At 40.6% G+C, this 22,227-nt stretch overlaps 1 protein-coding gene across 2 annotated transcripts in view; it reads right to left on the minus strand.

Moving 5' to 3' along the window:
* The window catches only part of LOC127910015 (cytosolic 5'-nucleotidase 1A-like), a 99,202-nt gene that overhangs the window by 58,270 nt on the left and 18,705 nt on the right, over positions 1-22,227 (minus strand). The window contains exon 2 of one of the 2 annotated variants that reach the window (XM_052472880.1): positions 559-606. The exons of the other annotated variant lie outside the window; for it this stretch is intronic. Coding sequence (XP_052328840.1) covers positions 559-606 — 48 coding nt within the window. The remainder of the gene's footprint in view (positions 1-558; positions 607-22,227) is intronic. 2 annotated transcript variants of the gene reach the window in all.

Raw genomic sequence — 22,227 nt, forward strand, 5'->3', positions numbered from 1 at the left:
TGTATTATAGTATAAATATACTGTATACCCTATAGTGTATTATAGTATAAATATACTGTATACCCTATAGTATAAATATACTGTATACCCTATAGTATAAATATACTGTATACCCTATAGAATAAATATACTGTATACCCTGTAGTGTATTATAATATAAATATAATGCATTCCCTATAGTGTATTATAGCATAAATATACAAAAAATGTTGCATTGGGAAAACTTTGATCAAATCAACCTGTGTATTATACATGAAACGCATGCATTTGACCTTCACACAACACCTCTTAAGAATGCATATACACAGGTGATAATAGTGTCTTATCAGACTTGCTGCGGCATCCTTAATAACTAGCCATCGCTTTTTCCTTCCAAGTTAGACCACTAACCCATAATGGTTTAGCGATAGAAGTCGTTGCTCACAAAACGTTGGTTAGTCCAGAGGGTCATGCGTACGTTTCAAAGGAGGTTAATAAAAGGTCAAAGGTTAGAGGTGACCGACGATCGTCACGGACATAACCTTTGACCCTGGCCCACATTGCCGTGTTCATACTTACAAAGAAAATGCCTCCCTCCACCTTCCGGGCTCTTCTCTGACATGACACCTTCACAAATAAAATAAAACGTTCGCAGTTTCAATGATTCATTTATTCATTCATCCTGTGATGTTTTCCAAGTAATGACTCGTTCACACAACAACAACAACAACAGCAACAACAGTTTCCATTTTCCCATTCATACACCGTTTATAATCTCTTTATTTATCCAGACAATCCCTTTTAAAATAAAATTAAAGAATTTACCATCGATAACCAAGGCGATTTCTAACTTTGCGATAGACAGCAACAATCTGATGTTCGCACTTGTACAATTCCCACCTCGCGGAACGACCAGGTTTTTATAGCAGTCAGCTACTGTCCTGCCTTCGTATTTCAGAAGGCTCTTATACTACAGAATGCCCCCTGAGAGAGAGATGAGAGTTTCATTGCTGCTGATCCTCTGTCTATAATACCTTTACAGTATTAGGATGGCTTGACTGTGTGTTTAGCAGAACAACTGATTGCCCACCTCAACAACAGCCCCTTCACATTACACTCCATGCAGTTCGGCTTCAGAGCGAAACACTCCACAGAAACGACCAACTGCTTTCTTCTGGAAACTGTGAAGTCCAAGATGGACAAAAGGGGGTGTTGTTGGGGCTGGGTTTCTGGACCAAAGGAAGGCTTTTGATACTGTTAATCATGAGATTATCATCACAAAATTGTCCAAGTTCAACTTCCCCTCCCTTGAGATGGATGAAATCATACCTTGAAGGCAGAACTCAGCGTGTCAGAGTGAGCAATGAGCTGTCGCCCACGCTAAGCTATGATGTGGGCGTGCCCCAAGGGTCAATACTGGGGCCCCTCCTGTTCAGCCTGTACATTAATGATCTGCCTTCTGTCTGTACTGGGTCTGAAGTTCAAATGTATGCAGATGATACAGTGATATATGTGCAGAGAGCAAACAACAAGCTGCACAAGAACTCACTACTGAATATGTTACATGTTTTGGAGAGACCTTTTTATGCAAAATGATATGACTATTAATTAAGTTGCATCTTTTGGAGAGACCTTTCTGTGCAATATTATGTAACTATTAAATATGATTGAGCTTTTGGAGAGACCAATATGCTATAACTCCATCCCCAAGGTATTTCAGCTCTAAGAATACCGTCTCTCCCACATCGTCCCTAAGAAGGGTGCATCACGTCATGCCAAGGTATTTTTACACTCAACTTGAGAGGGCTGAACCACTGATGTGATCTCCCTGTCTGATTTCGCACCTTCATGGGAACGTGCGGCGGTGGAGATATTTGTGGGATATACTCTGCTTTGTCTCCGGGTAGTAAGTTAGTGGTCTGTTGATATCCCTCTGGTGCTGTGGGGGATATGTGCTTTGAAACCTGCATTGTTTGCTGTTTGGGGTTTTAGGCTGGGTTTCTGTACAGCACAGCTGATGTACGAAGGGCTATATAAATAAATTTGATTTGATTTGATGTGCTTTGATTTGAAAAAGTGGGTGGGATTATATCCTGCCTGGGAATGTCCTTGTCCTGGGGTAACTTCAGACAGGCCCACGGTGTCCCCTGACCCCTGACCCCCAAGTCTCAGTCTCCAGTATCATTGCTGCAATCGTTTATGTGCCTGGGGGGGTGGGGGTGGTCTAGGGTCAGTCTGTCCTATCTGGTGTAATTCTCCTGTCTTATCCTGTGTCCTGTGTGATCCTGGGTATTTGATATTCGGGATTTTATAAGGAAAAGCAAAGGCAGCGCCTACTCTTCCTGGAGTCCAAACAGAACAGGGAACATAGTACAGAACATTTATAGACATGGACAGCTCAAGGACAGAACTACAGGGCTGCCCAACCATCTTCCTGGAGTCCAAACAGAACAGGGAACATAGTACAGAACATTTATAGACATGGACAGCTCAAGGACAGAACTACAGGGCTGCCCAACCATCTTCCTGGAGTCCAAACAGAACAGGGAACATAGTACAGAACATTTATAGATATGGACAGCTCAAGGACAGAACTACGGGGCTGCCCAACCATCTTCCTGGAGTCCAAACAGAACAGGGAACATAGTACAGAACATTTATAGACATGGACAGCTCAAGGACAGAACTACGGGGCTGCCCAACCATCTTCCTGGAGTCCAAACAGAACAGGGAACATAGTACAGAACATTTATAGACATGGACAGCTCAAGGACAGAACTACAGGGCTGCCCAACCATCTTCCTGGAGTCCAAACAGAACAGGGAACATAGTACAGAACATTTATAGACATGGACAGCTCAAGGACAGAACTACGGGGCTGCCCAACCATCTTCCTGGAGATCTACTGTTGTAACGATTCTCGTTGGAGGAAGGAGAGGAGGACCGAAATGCAGCGTGGTAAGTGTTCGTCATATTTTAATTGAAAAAACTGAACTCCTACACAAAGTAACAATGAAGAGAAAACACAACAGTTCTGCCAGGTGAACCAGACACTAAACAGAAATTAAACACCCACAACCAAAATGGAGAAAACAGACTACCTAAGTATGATTCTGAATCAGAGACAACGGACGACACCTGCCTCTGATTGAGAACCATACCAGGCCAAACACATAGAAATATAGCAACATAGAAAAAGGAACATAGACTACCCACCCCAACTCACGCCCTGACCAACCTAACACAAAGACATAAAAAAGGAACTAAGGTCAGAACGTGACAACTGTCCTGTAGCTTATCAGTCCAACTCTCTTCCTGGAGATCTACTGTCCTGTAGCTTATCAGTCCAACCCTCTTCCTGGAGATCTACTGTCCTGTAGCTTATCAGTCCAACTCTCTTCCTGGAGATCTACTGTTCTGTAGCTTATCAGTCCAACTCTCTTCCTGGAGATCTACTGTCCTGTAGCTTATCAGTCCAACTCTCTTCCTGGAGATCTACTGTCCTGTGGGTTTTCAGTCCAACCCTCTTCCTGGAGATCTACTGTCCTGTGGGTTTTCAGTCCAACCCTCTTCCTGGAGATCTACTGTCCTGTAGCTTATCAGTCCAACTCTCTTCCTGGAGATCTACTGTCCTGTAGCTTATCAGTCCAACTCTCTTCCTGGAGATCTACTGTCCTGTGGGTTTTCAGTCCAACCCTCTTCCTGGAGATCTACTGTCCTGTAGCTTATCAGTCCAACTCTCTTCCTGGAGATCTACTGTCCTGTGGGTTTTCAGTCCAACCCTCTTCCTGGAGATCTACTGTCCTGTGGGTTTTCAGTCCAACCCTCTTCCTGGAGATCTACTGTCCTGTAGCTTATCAGTCCAACTCTCTTCCTGGAGATCTACTGTCCTGTGGGTTTTCAGTCCAACCCTCTTCCTGGAGATCTACTGTCCTGTGGGTTTTCAGTCCAACCCTCTTCCTGGAGATCTACTGTCCTGTGGGTTTTCAGTCCAACCCTCTTCCTGGAGATCTACTGTCCTGTGGGTTTTCAGCACACCGTCTTCCTGGAGATCTACTGTCCTGTAGGTTTTCAGTCCAACCCTCTTCCTGGAGATCTACTGTCCTGTGGGTTTTCAGTCCAACCCTCTTCCTGGAGATCTACTGTCCTGTGGGTTTTCAGTCCAACCCTCTTCCTGGAGATCTACTGTCCTGTGGGTTTTCAGTCCAACCCTCTTCCTGGAGATCTACTGTCCTGTAGGTTTTCAGCCTCAGCCTCTTCCTGGAGATCTACTGCCCTGTAGGTTTTCAGCACACCGTCTTCCTGGAGATCTACTGTCCTGTAGGTTTTCAGTCCAACCCTCTGCCTGGAGATCTACTGTCCTGTGGGTTTTCAGTCCAACCCTCTGCCTGGAGATCTACTGTCCTGTGGGTTTTCAGTCCAACCCTCTTCCTGGAGATCTACTGTCCTGTAGGTTTTCAGCCTCAGCCTCTTCCTGGAGATCTACTGTCCTGTAGGTTTTCAGCCTCAGCCTCTTCCTGGAGATCTACTGTCCTGTAAGATTTCAGCCTCAGCCTCTTCCCGGACATCTACTGCCCTGTAGGTTTTCAGCACACCGTCTTCCTGGAGATCTACTGTCCTGTAGGTTTTCAGTCCAACCCTCTGCCTGGAGATCTACTGTCCTGTAGGTTTTCAGTCCAACCCTCTGCCTGGAGATCTACTGTCCTGTAGGTTTTCAGTCCAATCCTCTTCACATTTCGATGAAACATGGTGCAGCTGTCATGCCCTGGCCATAGAGAGGCTTTTATTCTCACTTTGGTTAGGCCAGGGTGTGACTAGGGTGGGCATTCTAGTTTCTTTATTTCTATGTTTTCTATTTCTTTTGTTTTTGGCCAGTGTGGTTCCCAATCAGAGGCAGCTGTCTATCGTTGTCTCTGATTGGGAACCATATTTAGGCAGCCTTTCCCTGCCTGTGTTTTGTGGGTAGTTGTTTTCTGTATAGTTTATTTGCTTTACAGAACTGTTCATTATTTCACTTTGTTATTTTGTTCAAGTGTTTTGATCAATAAAAATCATGAACACTTACCAGGCTGCACTTTGGTCCGATCCTCATTAAGACGAAAGCCGTAACAGAAGGGTGGGTGGACGCGAACGTTCTACTTTTAAACTCGGACAAAACAGAGATGCTTGTTCTTGGTCCCAAGAAACAAAGAGATCTTCTGTTGAACGTGACAATTAATCTTGATGGTTGGGCAGCCCTGACATACATTATACATTGTTATCATCTTGATGGTTGGACAGAACTACATACATTATATATTGTTTTCATCTTGATGGTTGGGCAGCCCTGACATACATTATATAGTGTTACCATCTTGATGGTTGGGCAGCCCTGACATACATTATATATTGTTTTCATCTTGATGGTTGGGCAGCCCTGACATACATTATATATTGTTACCATCTTGATGGTTGGGCAGCCCTGACATACATTATATATTGTTACCATCTTGATGGTTGGGCAGCCCTGACATACATTATATATTGTTACCATCTTGATGGTTGGGCAGCCCTGACATATATTATATATTGTTTTCATCTTGATGGTAGGGCAGCCCTGACATACATTATATATTGTTACCATCTTGATGGTAGGGCAGCCCTGACATATATTATATATTGTTACCATCTTGATGGTTGGGCAGCCCTGACATACATTATATATTGTTTTCATCTTGATGGTAGGGCAGCCCTGACATACATTATATATTGTTACCATCTTGATGGTAGGGCAGCCCTGACATACATTATATATTGTTTTCATCTTGATGGTAGGGCAGCCCTGACATACATTATATATTGTTTTCATCTTGATGGTAGGGCAGCCCTGACATACATTATATATTGTTTTCATCTTGATGGTAGGGCAGCCCTGACATACATTATATATTGTTTTCATCTTGATGGTAGGGCAGCCCTGACATACATTATATATTGTTATCATCTTGATGGTTGGGCAGCCCTGACATACATTATATATTGTTATCATCTTGATGGTAGGGCAGCCCTGACATACATTATATATTGTTTTCATCTTGATGGTAGGGCAGCCCTGACATACATTATATATTGTTATCATCTTGATGGTAGGGCAGCCCTGACATACATTATATATTGTTATCATCTTGATGGTTGGGCAGCCCTGACATACATTATATATTGTTACCATCTTGATGGTTGGGCAGCCCTGACATACATTATATATTGTTACCATCTTGATGGTTGGGCAGCCCTGACATACATTATATATTGTTACCATCTTGATGGTTGGGCAGCCCTGACATACATTATATATTGTTACCATCTTGATGGTAGGGCAGCCCTGACATACATTATATATTGTTTTCATCTTGATGGTTGGGCAGCCCTGACATACATTATATATTGTTATCATCTTGATGGTTGGGCAGCCCTGACATACATTATATATTGTTACCATCTTGATGGTTGGGCAGCCCTGACATACATTATATATTGTTTTCATCTTGATGGTAGGAGAGAACTACATACATTATATATTGTTACCATCTTGATGGTTGGGCAGCCCTGACATACATTATATATTGTTTTCATCTTGATGGTTGGGCAGCCCTGACATACATTATATATTGTTTTCATCTTGATGGTAGGAGAGAACTACATACATTATATATTGTTACCATCTTGATGGTTGGGCAGCCCTGACATACATTATATATTGTTTTCATCTTGATGGTTGGGCAGCCCTGACATACATTATATATTGTTATCATCTTGATGGTTGGGCAGTCCTGACATACATTATATATTGTTACCATCTTGATGGTTGGGCAGTCCTGACATACATTATATATTGTTACCATCTTGATGGTTGGGCAGCCCTGACATACATTATATATTGTTTTCATCTTGATGGTTGGGCAGCCCTGACATACATTATATATTGTTTTCATCTTGATGGTTGGGCAGCCCTGACATACATTATATATTGTTTTCATCTTGATGGTTGGGCAGCCCTGACATACATTATATATTGTTTTCATCTTGATGGTTGGGCAGCCCTGACATACATTATATATTGTTATCATCTTGATGGTAGGGCAGCCCTGACATATATTATATATTGTTACCATCTTGATGGTTGGGCAGCCCTGACATACATTATATATTGTTTTCATCTTGATGGTTGGGCAGCCCTGACATACATTATATATTGTTTTCATCTTGATGGTAGGGCAGCCCTGACATACATTATATATTGTTTTCATCTTGATGGTTGGGCAGCCCTGACATACATTATATATTGTTTTCATCTTGATGGTTGGGCAGCCCTGACATATATTATATATTGTTACCATCTTGATGGTTGGGCAGCCCTGACATACATTATATATTGTTTTCATCTTGATGGTTGGGCAGCCCTGACATATATTATATATTGTTTTCATCTTGATGGTAGGGCAGCCCTGACATATATTATATATTGTTACCATCTTGATGGTTGGGCAGCCCTGACATACATTATATATTGTTTTCATCTTGATGGTTGGGCAGTCCTGACATACATTATATATTGTTTTCATCTTGATGGTTGGGCAGCCCTGACATACATTATATATTGTTTTCATCTTGATGGTAGGACAGAACTACATACATTATATATTGTTTTCCAAAAGGCACATGCAGTCTACATATCAATACACACAAACTACCGGTCCAATAGGGGAGAGGCGTTGTGCCACGAGGTGTTGCTTTATCTGCTTTTTGAAACCAGGTTTGCTGTTCACTTGAGCATTATGAGATGGAAGGAAGTTCCATGCAATAATGGCTCTATATAATACTGTTCACTTTCTGGAATTTGTTCTGGATTTGGGGACTGTGAAAAGACCCCTGGTGACATGTCTGGTGGGGTAAGTGTGTGTGTCAGAGATGTTTGTAAGCTGACTATGCAAACAAGGGGGGATTTTCAACACAATGTTTCTATTGGGCTCCTGAGTGGCGCAGCGGTCTAAGACACTGCATCTCAGTGCAAGAGGTGCCACTGCAGTCCCTAGTTCAAATCCAGGCTGAATCACATCTGGCTGTGACGGGGAGTCCCGCGGGGCACAATTGGCCCAGTGTTTTCCGGGATAGGTCGTCATTGTAAATAAGAATTTGTTCCTGACTTGCCTAGTTAAATATAAGAGCATTTTCCCCCAATACTTTAGATTCCCTAAAATGGGTGGGACCATGTGCAGCGTGCTGTAATTTGTAAACTATTCACCTGATGTGGGTGAAAATCCCCTCAAACGAAAGCCAACAGTCTGCACTTTAACATCATAGTCGTTTCATTTCAAATCCAAAGTGCCGGAGTACAGAGTCAAAACACTTGGCCCAGTGCTTTCCGGGGTAGGTCGTCATTGTAAATAAGAATTTGTCCCAATACTTTTGTAGCTCACTCAGTCATATTCCGCTCAGTGTATTCTCCTTACACAAGGAGAACATACTACGTATAGAATCAAAATGCTCCCGTGAGAGTTATGTCTGCCCATCGGACAGGTCTGTTTAATAACTGGGATCACAGGATTATGAGTCATGATATGGTATTTACATAACTCAAAACCAGACACCCTCCATAGTGGACACCAGGGAAAGACAGGAGAGGAGAGGAGAGGAGAGGAGAGGAGAGGAGAGGAGAGGAGAGGAGAGGAGAGGAGAGGAGAGGAGAGGGGGAGGGGGGAGGGAGAGGCGATGAGAGGAGAGGAGAGGAGAGGAGAGGAGAGGAGAGGAGAGGAGAGGAGAGGAGAGGAGAGGAGAGGAGAGGAGAGGAGAGGAGAGGAGAGGAGAGGAGAGGCCAGGAAACAACAGTACATGACAGACGAAAGGGGGAAAGAGGTAGGAGAGAAGAAAGGAGAAAGATAAGGACAGTGGCAGAGGGGGGAATTATAATGACAAAGAAGAGAGATATGAGAGAAGGTTAGGATAACAAGAAAGCTAGGAGAAGGAGGAGCAGAACAGAGAGAGAGGAGAAGGTAGAGGATAACAGAGAGAGAGGAGAAGGTAGAGGATAACAGAGAGAGATGAGAAGGTAGAGGATAACAGAGAGTGAGGAGAAGGTAGAGGATAACAGAGAGAGAGGAGAAGGTAGAGGATAACAGAGAGAGAGGAGAAGGTAGAGGATAACAGAGAGAGAGGAGAAGGTAGAGGATAACAGAGAGAGAGGAGAAGGTAGAGGATAACAGAGAGTGAGGAGAAGGTAGAGGATAACAGAGAGAGATGAGAAGGTAGAGGATAACAGAGAGTGAGGAGAAGGTAGAGGATAACAGAGAGAGAGGAGAAGGTAGAGGATAACAGAGAGAGAGGAGAAGGTAGAGTATAACAGAGAGAGAGGAGAAGGTAGAGGATAACAGAGAGAGAGGAGAAACAAGGGGAGAGGAGAGAGGAGAAACAGGGGAGAGGAGAGAAACAAGGCGAGAGGAGAGAGGAGAAACAAGGGGAGAGGAGAGAAGAGAAACAAGGGGAGGGGAGAGAGGAGAAACAGGGGGAGAGGAGAGAGGAGAAACAAGGGGAGGGGAGAGAGGAGAAACAAGGGGAGGGGAGAGAGGAGAAACAGGGGAAGAGGAGAGAGGAGAAACAAGGTGAGAGGAGAGAGGAGAAACAAGGGGAGAGGAGAGAGGAGAAACATGGGAGAGGAGAGAGGAGAAACAGGAGGAGAGAAGAGAAACAAGGTGAGAGGAGAGAGGAGAAACAAGGGGAGAGGAGAGAGGAGAAACACGGGGAGAGGAGAGAGGAGAAACAAGGGGAGAGGAGAGAAGAGAAACAGGGAGAGGGGAGAGGAGAGACATACTAAATAGGGGGAGGGAGGAGAGGATTAACAGTAGAATAGTGTTTACTATACTGCACCAATACAGTAGAATATTGTTTACTATATCTACACCACTACAGTAGAATAGTGTTTACTATAAAGGATTTTAAAGCATACAGCTCTGTGCTGGTTTCCTGGACACAGACAAAGTCTAGTCTTAGACTGTAGCAATTTCATCAATGGGGATTCTGCATTGAACATGATTTTTCGTCCAGATTTAATCTGTTTCCCCGGCATCCCTAAGGGAACTATAGTAAACGGAATGGATTAATAACTATGTAACTAACCTGAACTGATTAGTTATTCAACTAATATCATCATAGACATTGCTGACTATACTGAATGGCTATACTAAAATCAAATCGAATCAAATCAAACATGCACCGAATACAACAAGTGTAGACCTTACCATGAAATGCTTACTTACAAACCCTTAAACAACAGGGCAGTTTTAATCAAATATTTACCCAATAGACTAAAGTAAAAAAATTAAAAAAAAGTAACACAATAGCATAATAATAACGAGGCTATATACAGGGGGTAGTCAGTGTGCAGGGGTACAGGTTAGAGGTCATTTGTACATGTAGGTAAGGGTGAAGAGACTATGCATAGATAATAAACAGCGAGTAGCAACAGTGTTCAAAACAAATGGAGGGGGGCAATGTAATAGTTAAGGAGCCTTTTGGTCCTAGACTTGGTGCTCCGGTACCTCTTGCCTGTGCGGCAGCAGAGCAAACTGTCTATAACTTGGGTGACTGGAGTCTTTGACTATTTTATGGGCCTTCCTCTGACACCGTCTGGTATAGAGGTCCTGGATTGCAGGAGACTTGGCCCCAGTGATGTACTGGGCCGTACTCTATACCCTCTGTTGCGCCTTACGGTCAGATGCCGAGCAGTTGCCGTACCAGGCTGTGATGTAACCGGTCAGGATGCTCTCGATGGTGCAGCTGTATAACTTTTTGAGGATCTGGGGACACATGCCAAATCTTCAGTCTCCTGAGGGGAAAAGGTTTTGTCGTGCCCTCTTCACGACTGTCTTTCTGTGTTTGGACCATGATAGATGGTTGGTGATGTGGACACCAAGGATCTTTAAACTCTCGACCCGCTCCACTACAGCCCCGTTGATTTTAATGGGGGCCCGTTCGGTCTGCCTTTTCCTGTAGTCCACGATCAGCTCTTTTGTCTTGTTCACATTGAGGGAGAGGTTGTTGTCCTGGCACCACACTGCCAGGTCTCTGACCTCCTCCCTATAGGCTGTCTCATCATTGTCGGTGATCAGGCCTACCACTGTTGTGTCGTCAGCAAACTTAATGATGTTGTTCGAGTTGTGTTTGGCCACACAGTCGTGGGTGAACAGTGTTGAGGATCAGTGTGGCAGATGGGTAGTTACCTACCCTCACCACCTGGGGGCGGCCTGTCAGGAAGTCCAGGATCCAGTTGCAGAGTGGGATGTGTTTAGTCCCAGGGTCCTTAGCTTATTGATGAGCTTGGTGGGCACTAAGGTGTTGAACACTGAGCTGTAGTCAATGAACAGCATTCTCACATAGGTGTTCCTTTTGTCCAGGTGGGAATGGGCAGTGTGGAGTGCGATTGGGGTGGTATGCGAATTGGAGTGGATCTAGGGTTTCCGGGAGGATTCTGTTGATGTGAGCTTTCAAAGCACTTCATGGCTACCGACGTGATTGCTACGGGGAGGTAATCATTTAGGCAGGTTATCTTCACTTCCTTGGGCACGGGGACTATGTTGGTCTGCTTGAAACATGTAGGTATTACAGACTCAGTCAGGGGGAGGTTGAAAACGTCAGTGAAGACACTTGCTAGTTGGTCAGCGAATGCTTTGAGTACACGTCCTGGTAATCCATCTGGGCCGGCGGCTTTGTTGAATGTTGACCTGTTTAAAGATCTTGCCCACATCTACCGAGAGCGTTATCACACAGTCCTCCAGAATAGCTGGTGCTCTCACGCATGCTTCAGTGTTGCTTGCCTCGAAGCGAGCATAAAAGGCATTTAGCTCGTCTGGGAAGGCTTGAGTCACTTGGCAGCTCACGTCTAGGTTTCCCTTTGTAGTCCGTCATAGTTTTCAAGCCCTGCCACATCCGATGAGCATTAAAGCCAGTGTAGTAGGATTCAATCTAAATCCTGTGTTTGACGCTTTGCTTGTTTGATGGTTCGTCTGAGGGCATAGGAGCTACCGCTCCTTGAAAGCGGCAGCTCGAGCCTTCAGGTCGATGCAGATGTTGCCTGTAATCCATGGCTTCTGGTTGGGATATGTACGTACGGTGACTGTGGGGACGACGTTGTCGATGCACTTATTGATGAAGCTGAGTTGTTGGGATCTGGTGTACTCCTCAATGCAATTGGATTAATCCCGGGAACATATTCCAGTCTGTGCTAGCATAACAGACCTTTAGTTTAGCATCTGCTTCATCTGACCATTTCCTTAGTGAGCAAGTCACTGGTACTTCCTGCTTTGTTTTGTCTTGTAGGCAGGAATCAGGAGGATAGAATTATGGTCAGCATTGCAAAATGGAGGGCGAGGGACAGCTTTGTACGCATCTCTGTGTGTGGAGTAAAGGTGGTCTAGAGTTATTTTTCCTCTGCTTGCACATGTGACATGCTGGTAAAAATTTGGAAAACAGTTTTAAGTTTGCCTGCGTTAAAGTTCCCAGCCACTAGGAGTGCCGCTTTTGGGTGAGCATTTTCTTGTTTGCTCATGGCCTTGTAGAGTTTGTTGAGTGCGGTCTTAGTGCCAGCACTGGTCTTTGGTGGTAAATAGATGGCTACGAATAATATAGACTCTTGGTAGATAAGGTGGTCTACAGCTTATCATAAGGTACTCTACCTCCTTAATATTAGACATTGCGCTCCAGCAAAAATTGACAAATAAACACACCCCCACCCCTCGTCTTACCAGATGTAGCTTCTCTGTTCTGCCGGTGATTTGAAAATCCATCCAGCTCGATATTATCCGTGTCATCGTTCAGCCACAACTTGGTGAAACATAAGATATTACAGTTTTTAATGTCTTGTTGGTAGGATCATTGTAATCGTAGATCATCCGTTTTATTTTCCAGTGATTGCATGTTAGCAAGTAGAATTGATAGCAGTGGGAGTTTAATCACTCGCCTACGGATTTCAGAAGGCTGCCTGATCTGCTTCCTTTTTCCCTCAGTCTTTTCTTCACGCAAATGACAGGGATTTGGGCCTGTTCCCTGGAGAGCAGTATATCTTTCTTGTTGGACTCATTAAAGGACTTGTTAAAGGAAAAAGCTTCTACCAGTTTGTGGTGAGTAATCCCAGTTCTGATGTCCAGAAGTGTTTTTAGGTCATAAGTTTAAAAAAAATAAGTAAAAAACAACACAAAAGAACGAACGAAAGCCATTCTCTTCGGCGCCATCTTAAATGGATAAATGACTATACTAAATGACTATACTAAATGACTATACTAAATGACTATACTAAATGACTATACTAAATGACTATACTAAATGACTATACTAAATGACTATACTAAATGGCTATACTAAATGGCTATACTAAATGACTATACTAAATGACTCTTCTAAATGGCTATACTAAATGACTATACTAAATGACTCTTCTAAATGACTATACTAAATGACTCTTCTAAATGGCTATACTAAATGACTACACTAAATGGCTATACTAAATGACTATACTAAATGACTATACTAAATGGCTATACTAAATAACTATACTAAATGGCTATACTAAATGACTATACTAAATGGCTATACTAAATGACTACACTAAATGGCTATACTAAATGACTATACTAAATGACTATACTAAATGGCTATACTAAATAACTATACTAAATGGCTATACTAAATGGCTATACTAAATGGCTATACTAAATGACTATACTAAATGACTATACTAAATGGCTATAGTAAATGGCTATACTAAATGGCTATACTAAATTACCATTGTAAATAGCTATACTAAATGGATATACTAAATGCCCATACTAAATGACCATAATAAATGACCAAACTAAATGGCCATACTAAATGACCATACTAAATGACCAAACTAAATGGCTATATTACATGGATATACTAAATGACCATACTAAATGACCAAACTAAATAGCTATACTAAATGGATATACTAAATGACCAAACTAAATTACCATACTAAATGACCATACTAAATGACCATACTAAATGACCATACTAAATGACCATACTAAATGACCATACTAAATGACCATACTAAATGACCAAACTAAGTGGCTATACTAAATGACCAAACTAAATGGCTATACTAAATGGATATACTAAATGACCAAACTAAATTACCATACTAAATGACCATACTAAATGACCATACTAAATGACCATACTAAATGACCATACTAAATGACCATACTAAATGACCATACTAAATGACCAAACTAAATGGCTATACTAAATGACCATACTAAATGGCCGTACTAAATGGCTGAGCTTCAGGCAGTTAGATTTGAGTTTGTCGTTTTAGGTCGAAAATGGGAAAAAAGGGGGCTAATCCTTTTAAAATAGGTGCTCTCGGAATAATACTCAACAAGTACAGATTACACAACTGTTATCAACTCTCTCACGAGTCACAAACACACACACAGTGCATGTATACACGTGCACACAGACGCAGACATGCACGCATACATAGGAGCACTCTCTCCCCCTCTCACTCTCCAATATCTTTCCACTCTCTCTCTCTCTCCCCTCTCTCACTCTCCCCTATCTCTCTCTCCCCTCTCTCTCTCATCTCTCTCTCTCTCTCTCTCTCTCTCTCTCTCTCTCTCTCTCTCTCTCTCTCTCTCTCTCTCTCTCTCTCATCTCTCTCTCTCTCTCCCCTCTCACTCTCCAATATCTTTCTACTCTCTCTCTCCCTCTCTCACATCTCTCTCTCTCTCTCTCTCTCTCTCTCTCTCTCTCTCTCTCTCTCTTTCTCTCTCACTCTCCCGTGAATATTTCCCACTCTCTCGCTCTGCCCACTCTCCCTCTTACTCTCTCACTCCCTCTCTTTTTTTCCCCTTCTCTCTCTCCTCGTTTGTCCTCCTCACCTGTCAACAACATTAACCCTCCAGAGAATCGTTCTTTAATCCCCCCTCCAGTGTGTTATAGGTGGTTACAGTATTTACTGTAAAGCAGATTACAAGGTAGGAGTTTCTGTTTTGAGAACACCTGACAGTCTCACAGGCATTCACCTCCAAAACTATTGGCACCCTTGATAAAGATGAGCAAGAATAGACTGTATAAAAGTTAAAATACAAATACTGAGCCGTATTGTACACGGCGAAAAAAAAGTAGAGTTTGATTATTTTGTTAGCCTACAATATAGCTCAGTATTCATATAATATATTTTTTACAGTCATTTGTACTCAGCTTTATCAAGGGTACCCAAACTTTTTGGAGGTGACGGTACACGTGCCCCTGCTAAGCTAAAGTCATAAACACAGAGTAAATGTAGGCCTAGAGCCTAATCCCGAGAGCAGAGCGCGTGATGACTGACCTTAGTGTTAAAAGATAGAGATGGACAGAGAGAAAGAGAAATAGGGAAAGGAGAGAATAAAATATTGAGAAAGAAAATTTAAGAAATAGAAAGCACGAGAGAAACAGGAAACCGTTTTAGATTGTCAAATAGAAAGCATGAGAGAAACAGGAAGCAGTTTCAGATTGTCAAATAGAGAGCATGAAAGAAACAGGAAGCAGTTTCAGATTGTCAAATAGAAAGGAGGAGTGAAACAGGAAGCAGATTAAGATTGTCAAATAGAAAGACAACAAGGAATGTTTTAAAAATATAGAGGGGGGAGTGAGAGACGTGTTTAATTTGTTTTATTTATTCAGGGGAGCCACATCACCAATAGACTACAACACTAATAAACCACAACACTAAACCACCACATCACTAATAAACCACAACACTAAACCACCACATCACTACTAAACCACATCACTAATAAACCACAACACCAATAGACTACAACACCAATAGACTACAACACCAATAGACTACAACACTAATAAACCACATCACTAATAAACCACAACACCAATAGACTACAACACTAATAAACCACAACACTAACAAACCACATCACTAATAAACCACAACACCAATAGACTACAACACTAATAAACCACAACACTAATAAACCACATCACTAATAAACCACATCACTACTAAACCACATCACTAACAAACCACAACACTACTAAACCACAACACTAATAAACCACATCACTAATAAACCACATCACCAATATAATGCAACACTAACAAACCACATCACTAATAAACCACAACACCAATAGACTACAACACTAATAAACCACATCACTAATAAACCACATCACTAATAAACCACATCACTAATAAACCACATCACTAATAAACCACATCACTAACAAACCACAACACTACTAAACCACAACACTACTAAACCACAACACTACTAAAACACAACACTAATAAACCACAACACCAATAGACTACAACTCTAACAAACCACAACACTACTAAACCACAACACTACTAAACCACAACACTACTAAACCACAACACTACTAAACCACAACACTACTAAACCACAACACTAATAAACCACAACACCAATAGACTACAACACTAACAAACCACAACACTACTAAACCACAACACTACTAAACCACAACACTACTAAACCACAACACTACTAAACCACATCACTAATAAACCACAACACCAATAGACTACAACACTAATAAACCACAACACTACTAAACCACAACACTAATAAACCACAACACTACTAAACCACAACACTAATAAACCACAACACTACTAAACCACAACACTACTAAACCACAACACTACTAAACCACAATACTACTAAACCACAACACTAATGAACCACAACACCAATAGACTACAACACTAATAAACCACAACACTACTAAACCACAACACTAATACACCACATCACTAATAAACCACAACACCAATAGACTACAACACTAATAAACCACAACACTACTAAACCACAACACTACTACACCACATCACTAATAAACCACAACACCAATAGACTACAACACTAACAAACCACAACACTACTAAACCACATCACTAATAAACCACAACACCAATAGAATGCAACACTAACAAACCACAACACTACTAAACCACATCACTACTAAACCACCACAACACTACTAAACCACAACACTAACAAACCACAACACTACTAAACCACATCACTAATAAACCACAACACCAATAGACCACAACACTACTAAACCACAACACTACTAAACCACCACAACACTACTAAACCACAACACTAATAAACCACAACACTAATAAACCACATCACTAATAGACTACAACACTAATAAACCACAACACTACTAAACCACAACACTAATAAACCACAACACTAATAAACCACAACACTACTAAACCACAACACTAATAAACTACATCACTAATAAACCACAACACCAATAGACTACAACACTAATAAACCACAACACTACTAAACCACAACACTAATAAACCACATCACTAATAAACCACAACACCAATAGACTACAACACTAATAAACCACAACACTACTAAACCACAACACTAATAAACCACATCACTAATAAACCACAACACCAATAGACTACAACACTAACAAACCACAACACTACTAAACCACATCACTAATAAACCACAACACCAATAGAATGCAACACTAACAAACCACAACACTACTAAACCACATCACTACTAAACCACCACAACACTACTAAACCACATCACTAATAAACCACAACACCAATAGACTACAACACTAACAAACCACAACACTACTAAACCACATCACTAATAAACCACAACACCAATAGAATGCAACACTAACAAACCACAACACTACTAAACCACATCACTACTAAACCACCACAACACTACTAAACCACAACACTAACAAACCACAACACCAATAGACCACAACACTACTAAACCACAACACTACTAAACCACCACAACACTACTAAACCACAACACTAATAAACCACAACACTAATAAACCACATCACTAATAAACCACATCACTAATAGACTACAACACTAATAAACCACAACACTACTAAACCACAACACAAATAAACCACAACACTAATAAACCACAACACTACTAAACCACAACACTAATAAACCACATCACTAATAAACCACATCACTAATAGACTACAACACTAATAAACCACAACACCAATAGACTACAACACTAATAAATCACAACACCAATAGACTACAACACTAATAAACCACAACACCAATAGACTACAACACTAATAAACCACATCACTAATAGACTACAACACTAACAAACCACATCACTAATAAACCACAACACTAATAAACCACATCACCAATAAACCACAACACTAATAAACCACAACACTAAACCACAACACTAATAAACCACAACACTAATAAACCACAACACTACTAAACCACAACACTACTAAACCACAACACTACTAAACCACAACACTACTAAACCACAACACTAACAAACCACAACACTAATAAACCACAACACCAATAGACTACAACACTAACAAACCACAACACTAATAAACCACAACACTACTAAACCACAACACTACTAAACCACAACACTACTAAACCACAACACTAACAAACCACAACACTACTAAACCACAACACTACTAAACCACAACACTAATAAACCACAACACTACTAAACCACAACACTACTAAACCACAACACTAACAAACCACAACACTACTAAACCACACCACTACTAAACCACAACACTACTAAACCACAACACTACTAAACCACAACACTACTAAACCACAACACTAATAAACCACAACACTACTAAACCACAACACTACTAAACCACAACACTACTAAACCACAACACTACTAAACCACAACACTACTAAACCACAACACTACTAAACCACAACACTACTAAACCACAACACTACTAAACCACAACACTAATAAACCACAACACTACTAAACCACAACACTACTAAACCACAACACTACTAAACCACAACACTAATAAACCACAACACTAATAAACCACAACACTAATAAACCACAACACTAATAAACCACAACACCAATAGAATGCAACACTAACAAACCACAACACTACTAAACCACAACACTACTAAACCACAACACTAATAAACCACAACACTAATAAACCACAACACTACTAAACCACATCACTAATAAACCACAACACCAATAGACTACAACACTAATAAACCACAACACTAATAAACCACAACACTACTAAACCACAACACTACTAAACCACAACACTACTAAACCACAACACTACTAAACCACAACACTACTAAACCACAACACTAATAAACCACAACACTACTAAACCACAGCACTACTAAACCACAACACTACTAAACCACAACACTAGTAAACCACAACACTACTAAACCACAACACTACTAAACCACAACACTAATAAACCACATCACTAATAGACTACAACACTAATAAACCACAACACTACTAAACCACAACACTAATAAACCACAACACTAATAAACCACAACACTACTAAACCACAACACTAATAAACTACATCACTAATAAACCACAACACCAATAGACTACAACACTAATAAACCACAACACTACTAAACCACAACACTAATAAACCACAACACCAATAGACTACAACACTAATAAACCACAACACTACTAAACCACAACACTAATAAACCACATCACTAATAAACCACAACACCAATAGACTACAACACTAACAAACCACAACACTACTAAACCACATCACTAATAAACCACAACACCAATAGAATGCAACACTAACAAACCACAACACTACTAAACCACATCACTACTAAACCACCACAACACTACTAAACCACATCACTAATAAACCACAACACCAATAGACTACAACACTAACAAACCACAACACTACTAAACCACATCACTAATAAACCACAACACCAATAGAATGCAACACTAACAAACCACAACACTACTAAACCACATCACTACTAAACCACCACAACACTACTAAACCACAACACTAACAAACCACAACACCAATAGACCACAACACTACTAAACCACAACACTACTAAACCACCACAACACTACTAAACCACAACACTAATAAACCACAACACTAATAAACCACATCACTAATAAACCACATCACTAATAGACTACAACACTAATAAACCACAACACTACTAAACCACAACACAAATAAACCACAACACTAATAAACCACAACACTACTAAACCACAACACTAATAAACCACATCACTAATAAACCACATCACTAATAGACTACAACACTAATAAACCACAACACCTAATAGACTACAACACTAATAAACCACAACACCAATAGACTACAACACTAATAAACCACAACACTACTAAACCACAACACTAATAAACCACAACACTAATAAACCACAACACTACTAAACCACAACACTAATAAACCACATCACTAATAAACCACATCACTAATAGACTACAACACTAATAAACCACAACACTAAACCACAACACTAATAAACCACAACACTAATAAACCACAACACTACTAAACCACAACACTACTAAACCACAACACTACTAAACCACAACACTACTAAACCACAACACTAACAAACCACAACACTAATAAACCACAACACCAATAGACTACAACACTAACAAACCACAACACTAATAAACCACAACACTACTAAACCACAACACTACTAAACCACAACACTAACAAACCACAACACTAATAAACCACAACACTACTAAACCACAACACTACTAAACCACAACACTAGTAAACCACAACACTACTAAACCACAACACTACTAAACCACAACACTAACAAACCACAACACTACTAAACCACAACACTACTAAACCACAACACTACTAAACCACAACACTAGTAAACCACAACACCAATAGACTACAACACTACTAAACCACAACACTACTAAACCACAACACTACTAAACCACAACACTACTAAACCACAACACTACTAAACCACAACACTACTAAACCACAACACTACTAAACCACAACACTACTAAACCACAACACTACTAAACCACAACACTAATAAACCACAACACTAATAAACCACAACACTACTAAACCACAACACTACTAAACCACAACACTAATAAACCACAACACTAATAAACCACAACACTAATAAACCACAACACTAATAAACCACAACACCAATAGAATGCAACACTAACAAACCACAACACTACTAAACCACAACACTACTAAACCACAACACTAATAAACCACAACACTAATAAACCACAACACTACTAAACCACATCACTAATAAACCACAACACCAATAGACTACAACACTAATAAACCACAACACTAATAAACCACAACACTACTAAACCACAACACTACTAAACCACAACACTACTAAACCACAACACTACTAAACCACAACACTACTAAACCACAACACTAACAAACCACAACACTAATAAACCACAACACTACTAAACCACAACACTACTAAACCACAACACTAGTAAACCACAACACTACTAAACCACAACACTACTAAACCACAACACTAACAAACCACAACACTACTAAACCACATCACTAATAAACCACAACACTACTAAACCACAACACTACTAAACCACAACACTAGTAAACCACAACACCAATAGACTACAACACTACTAAACCACAACACTACTAAACCACAACACTACTAAACCACAACACTACTAAACCACAACACTACTAAACCACAACACTACTAAACCACAACACTACTAAACCACAACACTACTAAACCACAACACTAATAAACCACAACACCAATAGACTACAACACTAATAAACCACAACACTACTAAACCACAACACTAATACACCACATCACTAATAAACCACAACACCAATAGACTACAACACTAACAAACCACAACACTACTAAACCACATCACTAATAAACCACAACACCAATAGAATGCAACACTAACAAACCACAACACTACTAAACCACATCACTACTAAACCACCACAACACTACTAAACCACATCACTAATAAACCACAACACCAATAGAATGCAACACTAACAAACCACAACACTACTAAACCACATCACTACTAAACCACCACAACACTACTAAACCACAACACTAACAAACCACAACACTACTAAACCACATCACTAATAAACCACAACACCAATAGACCACAACACTACTAAACCACAACACTACTAAACCACCACAACACTACTAAACCACAACACTAATAAACCACAACACTAATAAACC

This window comes from Oncorhynchus keta, chromosome 20, assembly GCF_023373465.1.
Source record: "Oncorhynchus keta strain PuntledgeMale-10-30-2019 chromosome 20, Oket_V2, whole genome shotgun sequence".
In the NCBI taxonomy this organism is placed as follows: Eukaryota; Metazoa; Chordata; class Actinopteri; order Salmoniformes; family Salmonidae; genus Oncorhynchus; species Oncorhynchus keta.